At 39.0% G+C, this 15,794-nt stretch overlaps 1 protein-coding gene across 6 annotated transcripts in view; it reads left to right on the forward strand.

Annotated features, from left to right (window-relative positions):
- Positions 1-15,133, forward strand: part of RNASEH2B (ribonuclease H2 subunit B) — a 48,058-nt gene extending 32,925 nt beyond the window's left edge. For 3 of the 6 annotated variants that reach the window (XM_068929896.1, XM_068929900.1, XM_068929897.1), the window contains 2 exons: positions 6,688-6,768; positions 8,914-9,670. In XM_068929896.1, coding sequence (XP_068785997.1) covers positions 6,688-6,768; positions 8,914-9,021 — 189 coding nt within the window. In that variant the 3' untranslated portion in view covers positions 9,022-9,670. Of the gene's footprint in view, positions 1-302; positions 384-4,209; positions 4,441-6,495; positions 6,769-8,913; positions 9,671-13,142 lie in introns of those variants that run through there. The other 3 variants (XR_011138633.1, XM_068929898.1, XM_068929899.1) reach the window with 3 other exon arrangements.
- Positions 15,134-15,794: the final 661 nt, after the last annotated feature.

Here is a 15,794-nt window from a genome sequence, read left to right on the forward strand (position 1 = left end):
ATTTCTCGGTGTTATTATTAAAACTAGGCTAAGCCAAGCACTGGGTACACTATACAATGAGTAAAGTAAATTGACCTTGTAAAAAGCCAGTCTGAAATAACACAAGAAAGTTACCAGGTACTTTTATATTTCTTATTAAGCAATATTTTGGTTGATTTTCCTATTTAAAAAAAGGGGAGGGGAGGAAAGAGACATACTTTATGTTTTCAATCAGCAGTCTTACGTGGTTTGCTCATTTAGTTTTATTGAGGTTGATGGGACAATATGACCTCATAGGTTTTCTTTCATATGTAATTTATGAGGACCCTGGAAGGGACCTCCTGGGTCATGGATTCCCAGACAACCATGGTGGATAATCTCTCCTACACTGACCGTTCTCCACTGTAAGTCTCATTAGAGTTTTTATTTTCTGTTACTTCTCTGGGAAGGCTGTTCTATAACCTCATTCCTCTGATGCTCAGAAACCTTCCTGTAAATTCCACCTTGAATTTATTCGTGGCCAGTTTATTCCCCTGCGTTTTTATGCCAACTTTATAATTCTTTTTTTAATCAAAATGGCTCTTTTCCCTCCCTAACACTACTTCTCTCAGCGTGTAAGGGGAAAACATATATTCTCCCTGTTTTCATTTTGTGAAGCCAAACTTGATTGGGTAGGATGGGTTTTCTGTTCTCTCGTCATTGCAGGAACATTTCTCTGCACCTGTTCCAAGATGATTCAATTCCTTCAATACAGGTGACCAGAATTATGCATAATTATTCAGGATAAAATCTTTACCAGTGTAATATGATAGCATTAATCCCTTCTTATCTTAACTGGAAGGATTTTATCTCACTACATCTTAGAATCCCAGTTGCCTCTCTTGTTGTGTGATCACAGAATCACAGAATGGCCAAGGTTGGAAGACACCTCTGGAGGTCATCTAGTCTAACCCCGCTGCTCAGACAGGATCACCTAGAGCCCATTGCCCAGGATCCTGTCCAGGTGGGTTTTGAATATCTCCAGGGAAGGAGACTCCACAGCCTCTCTGGGCAACCTGTTCCAGTGCTCTGTCTCCCTCACAGGAAAGAAGTTTTTTCTCAGGTTTAGGTGGAACTTCCTGTGTTTCAGTTATGTGCCCGTTGCCTCTTGTGCTGTCACTGGGCACTACAGAGAAGAGTCTGGCCCCATCTTCTTGACATCCTCCCTTCAGATATTTACACACATTGATGAGATCGCCTCTCAGTCTTCTCTTCTCCAGGCTGAACAGGCCCAGCTCTCGCAGCCTTTCTTCATAGGAGAGGTGCTGCAGTCTGCTAATCATCTTTGTAGCCCTCTGCTGGACTCTCTCCAGCCTTTTTTCGTACGAGAGATGCTCCAGTCCCCTAATCATCTTCATAGTCCTCCGCTGGACTCTTTCCAGTAGTGCCATGTCTCTCTTGTACTGGGGATCCCAGGATTGGACCCAGCACTCCAGATGCTCCCCAGCACTCCCAGGCTGAGTAGAGGGGGAGGATCACCTCCCTCGACCTGCTGGCAACACTCTTCCTAGTGCAGCCCCAGGATACCATTGGTCTTCTTGGCCACAACAGCACATTGCTGACTCATGGTGACCTTGCTGTCCACCAGGACACCCAGGTCCTTCTCTGCAGAGCTGCTTTCCAGCAGGTCAACCCCCAGCCTGTCCTGGTGCATGGGGTTCTTCCTCCCTAGCCTTTTTTGTTGAACTTCAGGAGGTTCCTCTCCGCCCAGCTCTCCAGCCTGTCCAGGTCCCTCTGAATGGCAGCACAGCCTTCTGGTGCGTCAGCCACTCCACCCAGTTTAGTATCATCAGCAAACTTGCTGAGGGTGCACTCTGTCCCTTCCTCCAGGTCACTGATGAATATGTTGAACAAGACTGGACCCAGGACTGACCCCTGGGGGACACCGCTAGCCACAGGCCTCCAACTTGACTCTGCGCTGCTGACCACAACCCTCTGAGCTCGGCCATCCAGCCAGTTCTCAATCCACCTCACCGTCCACTCATCCAGCCCATACTTCCTGAGCTTACCTAGGAGGATGTGATGGGAGACAGTGTCCAAAGCCTTGCTGAAGTCCACGTAGACAACTTCCACCGCTCTGCCCTCATCTACCCAGCCAGTCGTTCCATCATCAATGGCCATCAGGTTGGTCAAGCATGATTTCCCTTTGGTGAATCCATGCTGACTACTCCTGATCACCTCCTTGTCCTCCACATGCTTAGTGATGATCTCCAGGAGGAGCTGTTCCATCACCTTTCCCGGGATGGAGGTGAGGCTGACAGGCCTGTAGTTTCCTAGCTCCTCCCTCCTCCTCTTGCCCTTTTGGAAGACTGGAGTGACAGTGGCTTTCTTCCGGTCCTCAGGCACCTCTCCTGTTCTCCAGGACCTTTCCAAGATGATGGAGAGTGGCCTAGCGATAACATCCGCCAGCTCCCTCAGCACTCGTGGGTGCATCCCGTCAGGGCCCATGGATTTGTGGATGTCGGGTTTGCCCAAATGATCTCTAACCCGATCCTCCTCGACCAAGGCAGAGTCTTCCTTTCTCCAGACTTGCTCTCTTGTCCCCAAGGTCTGGAATTCCTGAGGGCTGGCCTTAGCAGTGAAGACTGAAGCAAAGGCGGCATTCAGCAACTCTGCCTTCTCTGTATCCTTCGTCACCAGGGCACCCGCCCCATTCAGCAGTGGGGCCCTCGTCCTCCTTTTGCTGTTGATGTATTTGTAGAAGCCCTTCTTGTTGTCCTTGACATCCCTTGCCAGATTTAATTCCAAATGGGCCTTAGCCTTCCTCATCATATCCCTGCATACTCTGTCAGTGTCTGTATATTCCTTCCGAGTGGCCTGTCCCCTTTTCCACATTCTGTGTACTTTTCTTCTGTTGGAGTGAGTGTAGCAGATAGCTCGTAGTGATGCTGTGAACAGTTAAGACATAGAGGTCTTCTTTCTCCACTGCAATTTCTTGTTGATTAACAGTCAGGTTATACCAGAAATTTATACAGGTAGTTATTAGGTACATAACCTTATACATCTGTACATTTCATCCGTTTGTAATGTTCTCAGTCTTCAAGTTTCTCTGACTTTTCCTTTGCAGTGTTACACGCTCTTTAAGTATTCATAATGCTTCTCAGTGATGTATAGTCAGCAAATGTTAGCATGCTGCTACCTTTAATTAACAAGTAATGAGCATTTTGAATAAATATTATTCATGGAACTCCAACAGTAATCTCTACTCAACCCAATATCATCCCTTTATGCATTACCTGCTTTTGTTACCCTTTCACCCAATTTCTTACCTACCTCCAAATTTTTATGCAATCTTCATTTTCTCTAATTTCAGTTCCTTAGGTAGCTCCATGTCAAATCCTCTGGTAATCCCTTACACATTCAGAAAATGTGTTATCTTTGAGAAAAAAGATATGGGTTAACAGACATTACCTACATTTATACTCTATATCTTTAATTACTCCTAATCCTTTCAATTTTTTTCCCCTTCTTTTCTGCTGAGGTCCAGTTAAAGGACCTATTATTGAATACTGAATCACTTTTTCCTCCTCGTTGTATGTAAATGAGTATTTTGCTATTCTGCAGCAATATGGTCCCTACGTTTGCCAGGTCTTGCTCCTGGACTTATGATTTCTGAAGTAGTCTCCCAGCTTTAGCATACTGAGTTTTACTTCTACCATGAATCCAGTGATTTCCATTCTCTTCTCTGCCGCTGTGTTTAACCTTTTCATCTTTATTGAAAACATTTAAATGAGGTGAAGGATTTACTTCATTTTGCAGCTATACCTAGGTTAGGTTTAATATCTGACCAATCCTTTACTGCATAGCAGCCTTGCTTTGCCTTTTCTGATTCCCTTTTTGTTTCTATGGCTAAACAGCCTTGAAAACTGTTTGTTTTAATTTCTTGTCTAAGATCTAACTCAGCTTGACTTTTTGGCAGCTCTCACTTTATCCCTATATTACCTGACCCCTGAAACAAATCTCTTTTTTTATCAAACTTTTTTCCCCTTTCATTGTAGGCTTTCTGCTCACTTCTAATATATTATTTTTTCTTTTTTCTTGGGGGGGATGTGTTTCTTGTGTGTGTGAGCGTGTATAGGGGGAGAATTCATCCAGTTTAGTCTGAGACACCCTTTCCTAGAAGGCTTTTCACCTTATTTGAAGTAAAACATCCAAAAACACTTTTTCCATCTTTTTCTTTTGCATTCCAAGGATCCTCTTCACACATCAAGTCCTTTGCTTTGGCTTTGAGAAGTAAGGAAAACGGTTTGCAAGGTCTGATCCTCTGGACTGAGGAGCCCTACTTTTGATTATCCTTTTCATTTAATTTAAACTGAGGCATCCTATTTCTGCTGAAACTAGGTTACTTACTGGAATGACCTTTTCTGCAATGTCCCTGCTACTTACCAAAACCAAGTCTAAAATAACATCATTTCTGGCTGGTTCAGTGACTGTTTTTTTAAGCAGTGTGTCAGCTAGCACATGCAGGAATAATTGGGCCCTACTGTTATTAATAGCATTTGTTCTGCAATGTATATCCATGCATATAAGTTATTTCCATGTGGTTGGATAGTTGTTCTGGCTGTGCAGTTACTTGGCCCTTTGATTCTGTTAAGAATTATCTTTATGTATTGTAAGAAATATTAAACACACATCAGGAGCCAACTGATATTCATTAGCCATATAAGCATGTTACAACTATATTAAACTACATGTGATGTGCATTACATATTATGTATGAATAGCTTTTATACCATTGGGATAGTTCTGAGAATCTATTTTTAAAAATAGTTTTATTTCAGCAGTTTGGTTACAGAGGAAATGAGGCTTAGAACTATGTTCAGTTGTTGGGTAGTGAAATCTTTCTGAGGATCCCATTAATTTCCAGAGGACTGACCAGGGTGTGCATGATGCATTTGTGTTCAAGTCTTTGCGGCTCCAGAGCTTAAAACACTCCTTTATTTCACAAGCTCAGTGGAGCAAGGCAGACTTGTTCTCTGAAATGTGTAGTCTCCTTCAGATCTTTTTTTTATTCACTTGCATTTAAATTTCTCTTAATGAAGGCAAGGTGTATTCACAGGCACAGTATATGATTATTACAAATAAAGAAGGATCCAACATGTACTTCTGATTACAGGAAAGAAACTACCTGTTCAGAAATAATGTTAAAATACATTTTGAAGGGAGGAGAGATTTAGAAACTTTAATGCTCAGCATAAAAGCTACAACAGATTCTGTCTTGTGTACTACAAGGGTCAGCTGGGTATAGTCTGGACTTTGTGATTTAATGATTAAATCAAAAGTACATGTTATACTTAATCTTTGTATTAATTGTAAGACATTGATCTTGTGTTGTAATCATTGTACTGTCCAGCTTTTCAGCATAGGGAATCTGGCCCTTGGCAGATCATAACAGGATATGTAGGATTTGCTACAACTAAACACCAAACGCTCTGCTGAAATGCAAATGTTTTATCGTAAGATTTAAAAACTTGTTTATCAGATTCCAGAAAGAGGAGAATAGTCGTTATTCATTAGGTTGTCATTTGAAAATGTAATCACAGTGAAGTAAACAGCCTCCCAAAGAAGCTGATCCAGATCCCATTGAAATCAAAAGAAAAGGCTGCTGCTGGATCTGGTTCTGAGAGCTGAGAAATCTAAGCTGCAGACCTGGCTTCTGTGCCAAAGAGAGAGAGAGAGGAATAGAGGGAGGGAGGGAGAGGGAGAGATCAGAAGTGCCATAAACAAAATGAATATAACAGGATCTTAAAATGGTATGGTACCATCCAAGTTGCTTGCAAAATCACTCTCTCTGGCACAAAAACTAGGAAGGCCACAGCTTAGATTTCACAGGATATTAAGGACAGGGTAGTAATATCAGATCTATAATAATAATATAGCGTTGTAAAATACTATGTACTTTTTTTTTCCTTTTTGGAAGCATACCAGAAATTTTTCACCTTTAAACTAAACACATGCTCACAGTTTATGGAAAGAAATATTCATTCTTATGGCCTGATCATGTGAAGTGCAGAGAACCCTTAACTTCCATTACTGCTGAATTTAGAAGGCACCCAATACATGCAGAGTCAAGCTTCTTAATATACTGTTGAATTCAAGTGATAGAGCCATCAGTAGATCTGCGCCAGTGTTTCGTTGTTGCTGAACTGTAGAAACTGATTACTCTGAGAGGTTGTGCACAAACAGATAGAGACTAGATGATGATCCACTGATGTTGGCAGATAGCAATAACACTGGAGTTGCTGGTCCTTCATGGTTGCATGAGACCATGGGGACCTGAGTGTAGCTTCCCTGGCTGTTAGACAGTAACTTCCAACACCTGCTCCACAAAGGTTCTCTACATAGACTTTGAAACCAAAGTCAAAACCATGGAAGTAGAAAACTGGATTGAATTGATTTCTGTAAGTCATTCCTCAGGAAGCTAAAAAGAAGAAAATACCTCCCACAACATTAAATAATCTCTTCTAAATACTGCAGAGATGCTATATGTTCATGCCTAAAGAAGACAATTATGAGACGAGATCTACTGCTGTTACTGCGTATTCTTCAGATGGTTCCAAGCCCTGTTTTGGTGCTATGGTTACATTATAAAACCAGAACTTTAAACTTCCTTGCGTGTACATCATAACAGTGGTTGACAGAGCAACTTCATCATTCTTAACGTTTCAGAAAAGGAAATTATCAGATGTCCCTGTGGAAGCAGAAGACGACTATACTAAGTTTAATAGCAGCAATCTGAAAAACAAAAAGGTAAGCAAGCCTTGCGCTCATGCATGTTTTGCTAACGCATAGATTAGTACCCAGTAGCTGCACGTGGTCCCTTCTTTTCTCCTCCAAGCGTGTCGGAAAAACAAATAGAAAATGGCCGATATCTGCAGCTGTATTCAACCTGGCTCTGACTCAGGACAATAAGCTTCACTTTTTACATGACTTCACCTCAACAAAGCCAGCTCTTCTGAACCAGTGTTTTGAAACATTTGGTGGTGAACAATTTAAGAGATATCTTAAGACTAGAAAACGGTAACATTTCCCTGCCTCTGTTCGAGATATGGTTTTTGATACTGGTTTCAGAGTGCTGAGAGAAACACAGAACTGGCAATATAATCTCCTTGAACTTTTCTTTCAGTTTTACTTGGACCTTGATACTCTTAATGTCTCACTCTAAACTCCTCTATGCTGTCACTGTTTGACTATATTTTATCAGTGAAACTTCTACTGACCCTCAGAGATTAATAGATGTGTTAAGGTGCTCAGCTAATGTTGCAAAACCCTGAGCTCTCTAGGTGAGAAATCCCATGGCTTAGTGGTAGCAACTGTTAAATTTCAGTTATTTGAAAAAGAAACAGAGATGGCAGCATTCACTTAAGTTTTAAGACAGGGCTTATTTTTACCAGAAATGTTGCTTATGCACTTATTTATGTCAATTTAATGAAGTTAAATCAACACAGAGCTTGCTGATTGCCAACTTCAACGCAAGTTTTGAGGCCAATTCAAGTCTGAGTCCAGTAGTGTCTGCCACTGTACCATTCCTAGGGGAGCAACAGAGATGCGAAAAGAAATAGAGTCTGTCTGTGTGTGCCAAGCTTGTGAGGCTTTCACTGGGTTGTTTCTCTGAACACTGACGGAAAAGAAATCCTTCTCCAGTCTACTGGGAACCAAAAAGGTCCTCTGTGCTGTTCTTGTGACCTTCAGATTAATGCTGACTACTCTTTATTCCTTTACAAAGAGCAGCAGCTGGTGATAGATGCGTTCCTTCCCTTCCCCACTATCCCCACAGACTTTTCTGTATTTGGGGCACACGCTAGTTTTGAAGTGAGAAAAGGATTGCCCCCTAAACAAGGTGATAAATAATTTAAAATATGCATATTTTCTCCCCATAAGGTTCTATAGCTTTTGATCTGAGCATAAAGATAGAACAAGACTGATGAGAGGTAATTCACTTTAACATTAAATATGATTTACTTGTAAAATAATGAAGCACGTTGATGAGAGAATCTGGGAGAGAAAAGACAGCTCTTGGATTCTGTACAGTATACCACTCTTTTTTAAAAACTTTGGCAATGTTTTTGTTTGTACAGTAACACAGACGATTATACTGTAGTTGCATATCTCCATCCTATCCAGAACCTTCTAGCTGATCCCAAGTAGTGGAATTGTGAAGTCCTACAGTCTGAGATGTATCATAGGAAAAGGTCAAGGCAAAGATTTCTTAATAGGGAAAGCAGCTAGAGATTTAAAACATAACATTTCAAAATGTAAGAAAGAAAAGAGGTCAGCTCTATAAAACGTGGCTTATAAAATGTGTTTTAGGTGTCTGGGAAGTTATCCCAGTGGCCTCAAAATGCTTTGCAAGTGTTGGTTACCTTCTTCCATCTTAGTTCTTCCGTCTCTTTTCCCTTTATTTCACTGTACGGGGAGATTTTCATAATAATTCAGTGTGAATTATTCATCATCTCTAATGCAAGGCTGTAATTCATTCTGCTGACAGCATAATCATGAGATTGAGTCGGAGGGTACAGTATGCATCTGTTATATTGCATGCATTATTCCTCTTAATGTACACTCAGGGATTATTCCAAAGTAAACGTTTGAGTCAGGATACCACATTCTGCAGAAGGGGAAGATGCTTCACCTCCTTGTCCTTGTAATTGATTCTCTATCTTTGTCCTAGGTTAAGTAATTCATGACAAGTATTTTTCTGTTTGAATAATCTCAAATTTGTTTTGTAAGGTTTCTCCCTTACCATTTATATCCTGCATAACATTATCTTTACTCCCGCATGCTAAAAAAGCAATTCAACTTCTTACTTGACTTCCATACCTAAGATTTGATAGCTTACACCCCACTCCTATAGAGATGCTGCTTAACTTTCTCTGTTTTTCATTTCACTAACAGGCAAACAGCAAGATGTCTGCAGCTCAGAAGGCTCTGGCCAAAGTTGATAAGAGTGGAATGAAATCCATTTCTACTTTCTTTAGCGCCAAACCTAAAGCATCAAAATAAAGGCTTGTTCCTGAAGCAGTTTTATACAGTTTTTTTTTTTTTTTTTTACATTAAACTAAAGATGTCCTTTGGGGCTTTTTTTGTTTTTAGTATATTTAGAGCAAGCATGTCTGCATATACAGTGGAGTGTGATGAAGAGATCTGTGAGCTAGTGTGGGCAGAGCTGTTAAGTTTCGCTGGTGCAAGGCAGTGCCATACAGAGATCCAGCCTGGGTCTGGAAGGCAGCGTAGCTGCATTAGAGTGTCCTGCATGCTGAGAGTCAGGGCTTAGCATGGCACCATACAGTGCGGCTGTACTTCTTATTCCAGAGCAAGCTTAGTCAAGGCTACCACAGAGTTTTCTCCATGCACTCCATTCTGTGCTGGAAACATGCCTTTCACTGCCATATGTTTTAGAGGAGAGTTTTTTGATTCATTAGGAGCATTATTTTTTGAGACTGTTATACCAAGTGTCACACCAGAGTAGGATGGCATCTTCAGATTTCTATGTGGACCTAAATCTAAATGCTGATATAAGCATTGCCATTGGTTGCAATTTATCCAGGCAAAGAGAGTGCCTGTATTGAGGTTTTGGTTTTGATTTTGCCAGAAACAAATTGCAATAAATGTCAGTGTGAATGTAATACAATAAACTGCTTTATGTAACAAATTTGTGCATGTTGTGCTTCCTGTACGTTTCTAGAGTTCAGTTAGGCTTCAGGACATTAGCTATGGGCTTTTGGTATTTCCCTGTGCATAAATCTTTAATCCTTGAAGACTTAACAATATCACTGTAGTCTTATGTGATAAATCTTTTAACGCATAGCAATATAGGGGTATTTTTTATGTTTAGTTCCAAGGTCCATAGGTCCTTACAAAAATAATTAGAAGAAGATTTATTTAAAGATGAAGCTGAGAGTCTTGAAGAAGCCTATTTGGAGCTGGATGCATGGTTCAGAAGCTTAAACATGGATGTCTTAAGACAAGGTTTAGCTTTAGGAAGACTTTCACAAGGTAGGATCATTATTTAAATGATATTTAAATTTTTTTATTTAAAAAGCACTACTCACTCCTGGGTGTGTTCTTTCCTCATTACAGAGTATTTTTATATAGGTAAGAGGATAGTTATCTGCTATGTTGTAACTTCCCCAATTCACAGAAATGGAAAGGGATGGAGTCACTGGGATCATTTGTATAGTTCTACCCGGTCCTCAACGACACTGGTTCTTAGTTTCATCTAGTAATTCTTTCACTGCGCCATAACTGTGGATGAAATACAATGTGTGTTTTAGAAAGACAGACAATCTTTATATACTTCATTATTTGCTGCTTCAACTCAGTAGAGTGTCTGCTTGTATCCCTTGATAATGGGGACTTCAGAGAAACTAAGAGTTTCTTCATTCTTAGTAAGTATACTCTTTTTCCACTTCAAACTTATTTGTCCTAGTTTACAACCATCAGATTAGAGTGTTTCTCTGCTAGGTTAAAAGAGCTCTGTGGCATTTTCTTCCAACTGTAGATGAATGAAAAGTCATGCTGAGTGTCATACGCTGTTTTGCAGTTGCAGTTTGTTGGGATTTGTATGCCTTCCAAACTAGTGGTTTTTTTCAAAGTTTTGTATGCAGTTTGTAAATAGGGAAGTCAATATGGGTGGAATTTCAGATAGAGAGAAATCTGCTATGAAAACCTCTCTGATTATGGGAAGATTTATTTCACAATTGTGGATGCCCCTTAAAGATACTGGGTCATGTATTCCCAATGAAATTAGACTAAACAGAGAACAAGTGTAGAACTAATGCTCCCAGTTTTAAAAATGTTTGTCTGAAGTGGATTATCTGGACCCAAAATGAAGTTCCTTGTTAAAATGCTTTCGTTCTGAGGAATCATTACTATGTCTTCCTTATCTCTGAAAATCAGCCTATAATATGAAAGTGTTTGAATGTAGATCAAGAAGTCAGTGATTCAGATGCAGAGGTTTTATTGATACTTCAATTCAAATCATTCTCCCAAGTCATTTGGTACTTCAATAAAATTCTCCTCATTCATGATAAATTTTTACAACAATATAAGAGATGGGAGCAAAAGAGAACAGAAGAACGTGGGAAACGCTATGCAGAGTCACAGAGAAATTCTTGCTATATCATACTGCCTTGGTCTTCAGCTATCTTAACCGGAGTTCAGCAGCTCTATCGATAGAATTTCCAACTCTGACGTTAGCTATCAGACAAGTTTAAAAAGTAACGCTAGGTGTCATTGCATGTGACATTTCTCTATGTGCACTACCTTAAGAATTGCCATCTTGCTTTTTTCTGCCTTAACTTGTCTAGGGTGTAAGTGAAGGCCAGCTCTGTAGCCGCATGTATTGCATTAACAAATGGGTCCTTAATATGAATTGGATGGAAAGAGCTAGCTTTTGGTGAGCCCAGAATGAGCAAGTGTGATCATAAGCTAGAAGGATGAGATTTTAAAAAGCATTCAGCCTAATCCAGCAGTTTCCTTTGAAGTCATCTCCTCCCCCTGCCCCAATTCATATCAGCAGGAGCAGGGATACGCCAAAGGTGACAACTTTTGAAAACCGCCACTCAAAGTGCAAGATAATATTATGAGAAAAAAACTAAACTGGGTACATACTGTCATGTTAATAGAGAAATTTTGTGCAGTAAAAAGCATCTTAGGGAGCATTTTGGTCAATGAAAGGAACTGTGTGTCTGTTAATGAAAAAACAATTTCAAGCACTGAAAGATGATGAGAAAGCAAGCAAGCATGGGAATGGAAATGGAATGGAAAACCAAGAATGGAAGATAGTTCCGTTGAATGGAAAACCACTTGAATGGTTCCTTTCCACTTGAATGGAAAACCAAGAATGGGAGATAGTTACACTAGAAACAAAAAACTGAGGTGGGACAGATGCGTGGTGGAAGCTCTTATTCTGGATATTTAAATCTACCAGTTTCAGGCTTTTTGGTTTTAACAATTCAAATATTTTGTGAAATAAATTTTAGAAACATGTCTTGTCATTGAACAGTTTGAGAACATTTCTTCTAGTAAGAAAGGCCTGGTTTCTGTGGTCAGAAGTTAGGACAAAAGGAGGACAATCCTGATAGAGATGGAAGGTCTTTGTTTTGACTTCTGATCTGGGATACCTTTTGTTTTTCTTCTTTTTCTGTACATGACATTCACATCCGTCTCTGCACATGAGTCTAGAGTTCTTCTTTCATGCACAGATGCATTGTGCTTTAGTGTGTCACATCTCAACTTCCAGCTGTCAGCTATGCCATAACTTACAGGAATAGTAATTTTATTAGTGACTGTCTCTGGTTGAGCAGAAGTTTGTGCATGACAAAAAAACACAAGCTATTTCCAAGAGCCATTAGAGCTTTCACATGAAAACAAAAACTCTCTTCCCATTAGGAAAGAATGAAATACATTTAGTGACTTTGAAACTTCCTTAACATGTAGCCGTAAGAAGTTATGAAGAGCATATGGTGCCAAATACATAAAACAATATTTCCTACCACAACGAGGATTTGAATATAGTTGCTGTGACTGGCCAGCAGTAGCAGTAGGTCATTATGAAGTGCTGCTTTGCTAATTCTTGCTTGCTTAGCTTAGTATGAAACAACATGCCAGCACCATTGTAGAAATGTGGTCTTACTTTATTTTTCTGGGATTAACATGTCGTCTCAGATTAACATGTCGTCTCTACATATTCGTGTAAACATCTGATGAGGTGTATTACTTTTATAGTTGTTTGAGGATTAAGCAGCTCTTATATTTGCACTTTTTTAGTCTTCTCATTGCAAAACAATTGACATCACTGGATATGGAAAACTTCATATGGAAATACCAGTATTGACTTGGGGATATTTCAGAGTTGGACTTGCACGTCATTTTCAGTCTTAAGTAATAAACTTATTTCTATCTGTAGAAGTGACAGTTGTTGATTTGAATATTTTCAGTGGAAAAGGTGGTACAACTGGCAAAATTTAGATTCAGATCTGAAAATTAGGAGGGTTCAGTGATTCTGGTTTTCAGGTATTTAATTGTATCTGTCTTTAAGCTTTTTGGAGGGAAACTAAATGTATGGATGCTTATTTGAATAGATTGATGTTTATGCCTAGGGTTTTTTCTTCTCTTTTTAGATGCCTGTGCAAAGACATTCAAAGAAGAAGTGAAAGGAGCCTAAGGAGACTTGCTAGTATTATTTTAACTCGCCATAATCTCAAAGCAGCTTTTAAAGGCTTTTTTAACGCACTTTCTGAAAATAAATGCTTAAAGTTAGGCATGCCCTGTTCCAAGAAAAAGCGAATCTCAGCAGATTAACATTGTTAAATATGCGGTGTGTTAAGCATACACTGCTTTAAATTTTATAGTTAATACACTATTGGTCTATCGGGCCCTTCCAGGAAAGCACTTATGAGCATGCCTAATGTTAAGCACATGAGCAGTGATCTTAAAGTCAGCAACATTGTTCGTGTGGGTAAGTGCTTTGCTGGATCAGCGCCTGAAGTCCTGTTAGGTGCTGAGCATCCTGATCTATATCCAGCAAAGCACTTACGTCCACGCTTATCTTGAAGTGGAAGAGCCAGTCTAACTAATATTTGTGCATTAGTGTTCTCCATAAAATCTCTCCTGGCACAATGACTCACATGCTTAAAATTAAGCACCTGCCTAAGTATTTCGCAAGGTCAGACCAACAGCATCCTCAAGTCTTAAATAATTACTTGATTTTGTATGAATTTTCTTTGTTGTTTTTGTTGTTTTTTGATGAGCATATGATTTTAGTGGCCATAAATTCAAATTTTAGAAGATACGTAACAAAAAACGTTTTACACAATTTTCCATTTTTTTCAAAATCTAGCCAAAATCAGCAAAATACCTTTTTGGACTGAAATGTCCAAATGTTCAGTCTTAAAATAATCAAAAAAACCCTTTATTTTTTAGGATGTTTCAATTTTTCTGACAAAGCCTATTTCACTGAATTTGATCAGAATAGTTTTGGCGAACCCTGACCTGTTATCCAGAAAAAGTAATCTAGCTCTGACTCTGTGAGCAGTCTGATTCTTGAAGTGCTAAGGTTTGAGCTAGGATATATGTTCGGAAGGGCAGCTCTATAAAAATAGCAGAAAGGATGGAGAAGTTGTTTTTATTTTACTTCATTTTTTAAGAGAGTGATACCTAAACGTGCATAAAATAGTTGTACATTTTGTGTTGAGAATTGGAAGTTTCATTTTTCTTTTTGAGGCCACTAGTGTGTTTATTGGGTTCTTGTTGTCCTGTGTAATCCTGCAGGTAAAAAAAGAGACTTAATTTTACTCTTTTTTTTTTTTTTTTCTCATGTAAGAGACACTTTCAGTGCAGTGTACTTCAACCAAAATGTCAGCCTGAGACTACATAAAACATACAGGAAATAGATGCTTATGAGATGCTTAACTGCTGTGTGTCATATGCATAGTTTATGTATTTTTAACTTAAATACCTGGTTATCCAACTACCATTAATATCTACATCTTTGTTAAAGGACTTTATTTTAAAGTAATCATTGACGAGATTTTGAACGTAACGAGTGTATATTTCTGTAAACTTTAATTATGACCCCAGTTCACAGACACCTACAGCAAATAGTCAAAATGTTAATGTAAAGCTTAACTGTATTTGAAGCATTCCAGATAATAAGTAAAAAAATATTTTGCTTCCACCCTGGCAAATCCTACATAACCTCTATTCAAGTCAAATGAGAGTTCCGAGTAGAATATATTAGGACATTTCTGAAAAATAAATTCCAAAAGGAAGAAGCAACAGCAGCTTTCTTTTCAGTTTCTGATCAACTCACGTTTGGAATATGAAAGAACTGCACTGTTAACCGTGTTTAAATCATGTATGAAAATAAATGTAATCTGAATGGTTGCTTTAAAAATCTACACTGAATTTTCTCTGTTAGCTTTAGGTAAGCAATGTGCGCTGTCCCTTTTCAAGGAAAAAAATATTTGTTTTAATGTAGGTTTCTAGGCACTACCACAGAAATATTAAATGGATCCAAGCTGAAATTTCTGTTTTTCTAGCCTATATTTAAAAAGTATTTGAAGTATAAATAAGATTCTATATTTCAATAAAGAGTGTGGTTTAATTTTTATTTCAGATTTTCTTTTTAATTCATGTGAAACAAAGAAATAAATACCTTTGGAATAATTTTATTGACTATTACTTCATTAACTTCACAGAGCAATATAGTGCAATCAAACTACTGGTACTGCTAGCCTCTGCAAGTAAATGGGTAAATAATTCTTAGTCTGAGTTGAGGGGAGAAATGGATCCTGAGATAAATAGGTATAAATCTAAAAGTTCATTGAAGCAGATTCAGTAAAGCAATTAGGCTAATCCTTGAGGGCCTTACTGTACAGATGTTCTAGTGAAAATTTGTTTATGGGTACATATAATATTGTTGTTGGCCTTTGTGCTTTGGCCGTTTGATTTTCGTGAACCCAGGAGTAAATCTCAGGGGATGAGAAGAGTGGACATGGAGAGAATGAGGTGATATTTAGGTCATTTTTGACATATTTCACATTCTTCACCATCACATACGTAGTATATGGGTGTTCAGCCACGGAACTATACAGAACCGATAGCCAAGTCTCTTCCTTGGTTTTTGTAGCAGACAGTTAATCAAGCACAGGGGACAAGCTGTTCTTTTGCCAAAACACTTTGGTGTCTATATGATGCTGTGTGAGGTGCTGACATAAGGTGTCATGACTCTTAGGAGACTTAATTTATTGCCATCTCATTTGCAAAATCCA

The sequence above is a fragment of the Struthio camelus genome, chromosome 1 (assembly GCF_040807025.1).
Source record: "Struthio camelus isolate bStrCam1 chromosome 1, bStrCam1.hap1, whole genome shotgun sequence".
Classification (NCBI taxonomy): domain Eukaryota; kingdom Metazoa; phylum Chordata; class Aves; order Struthioniformes; family Struthionidae; genus Struthio; species Struthio camelus.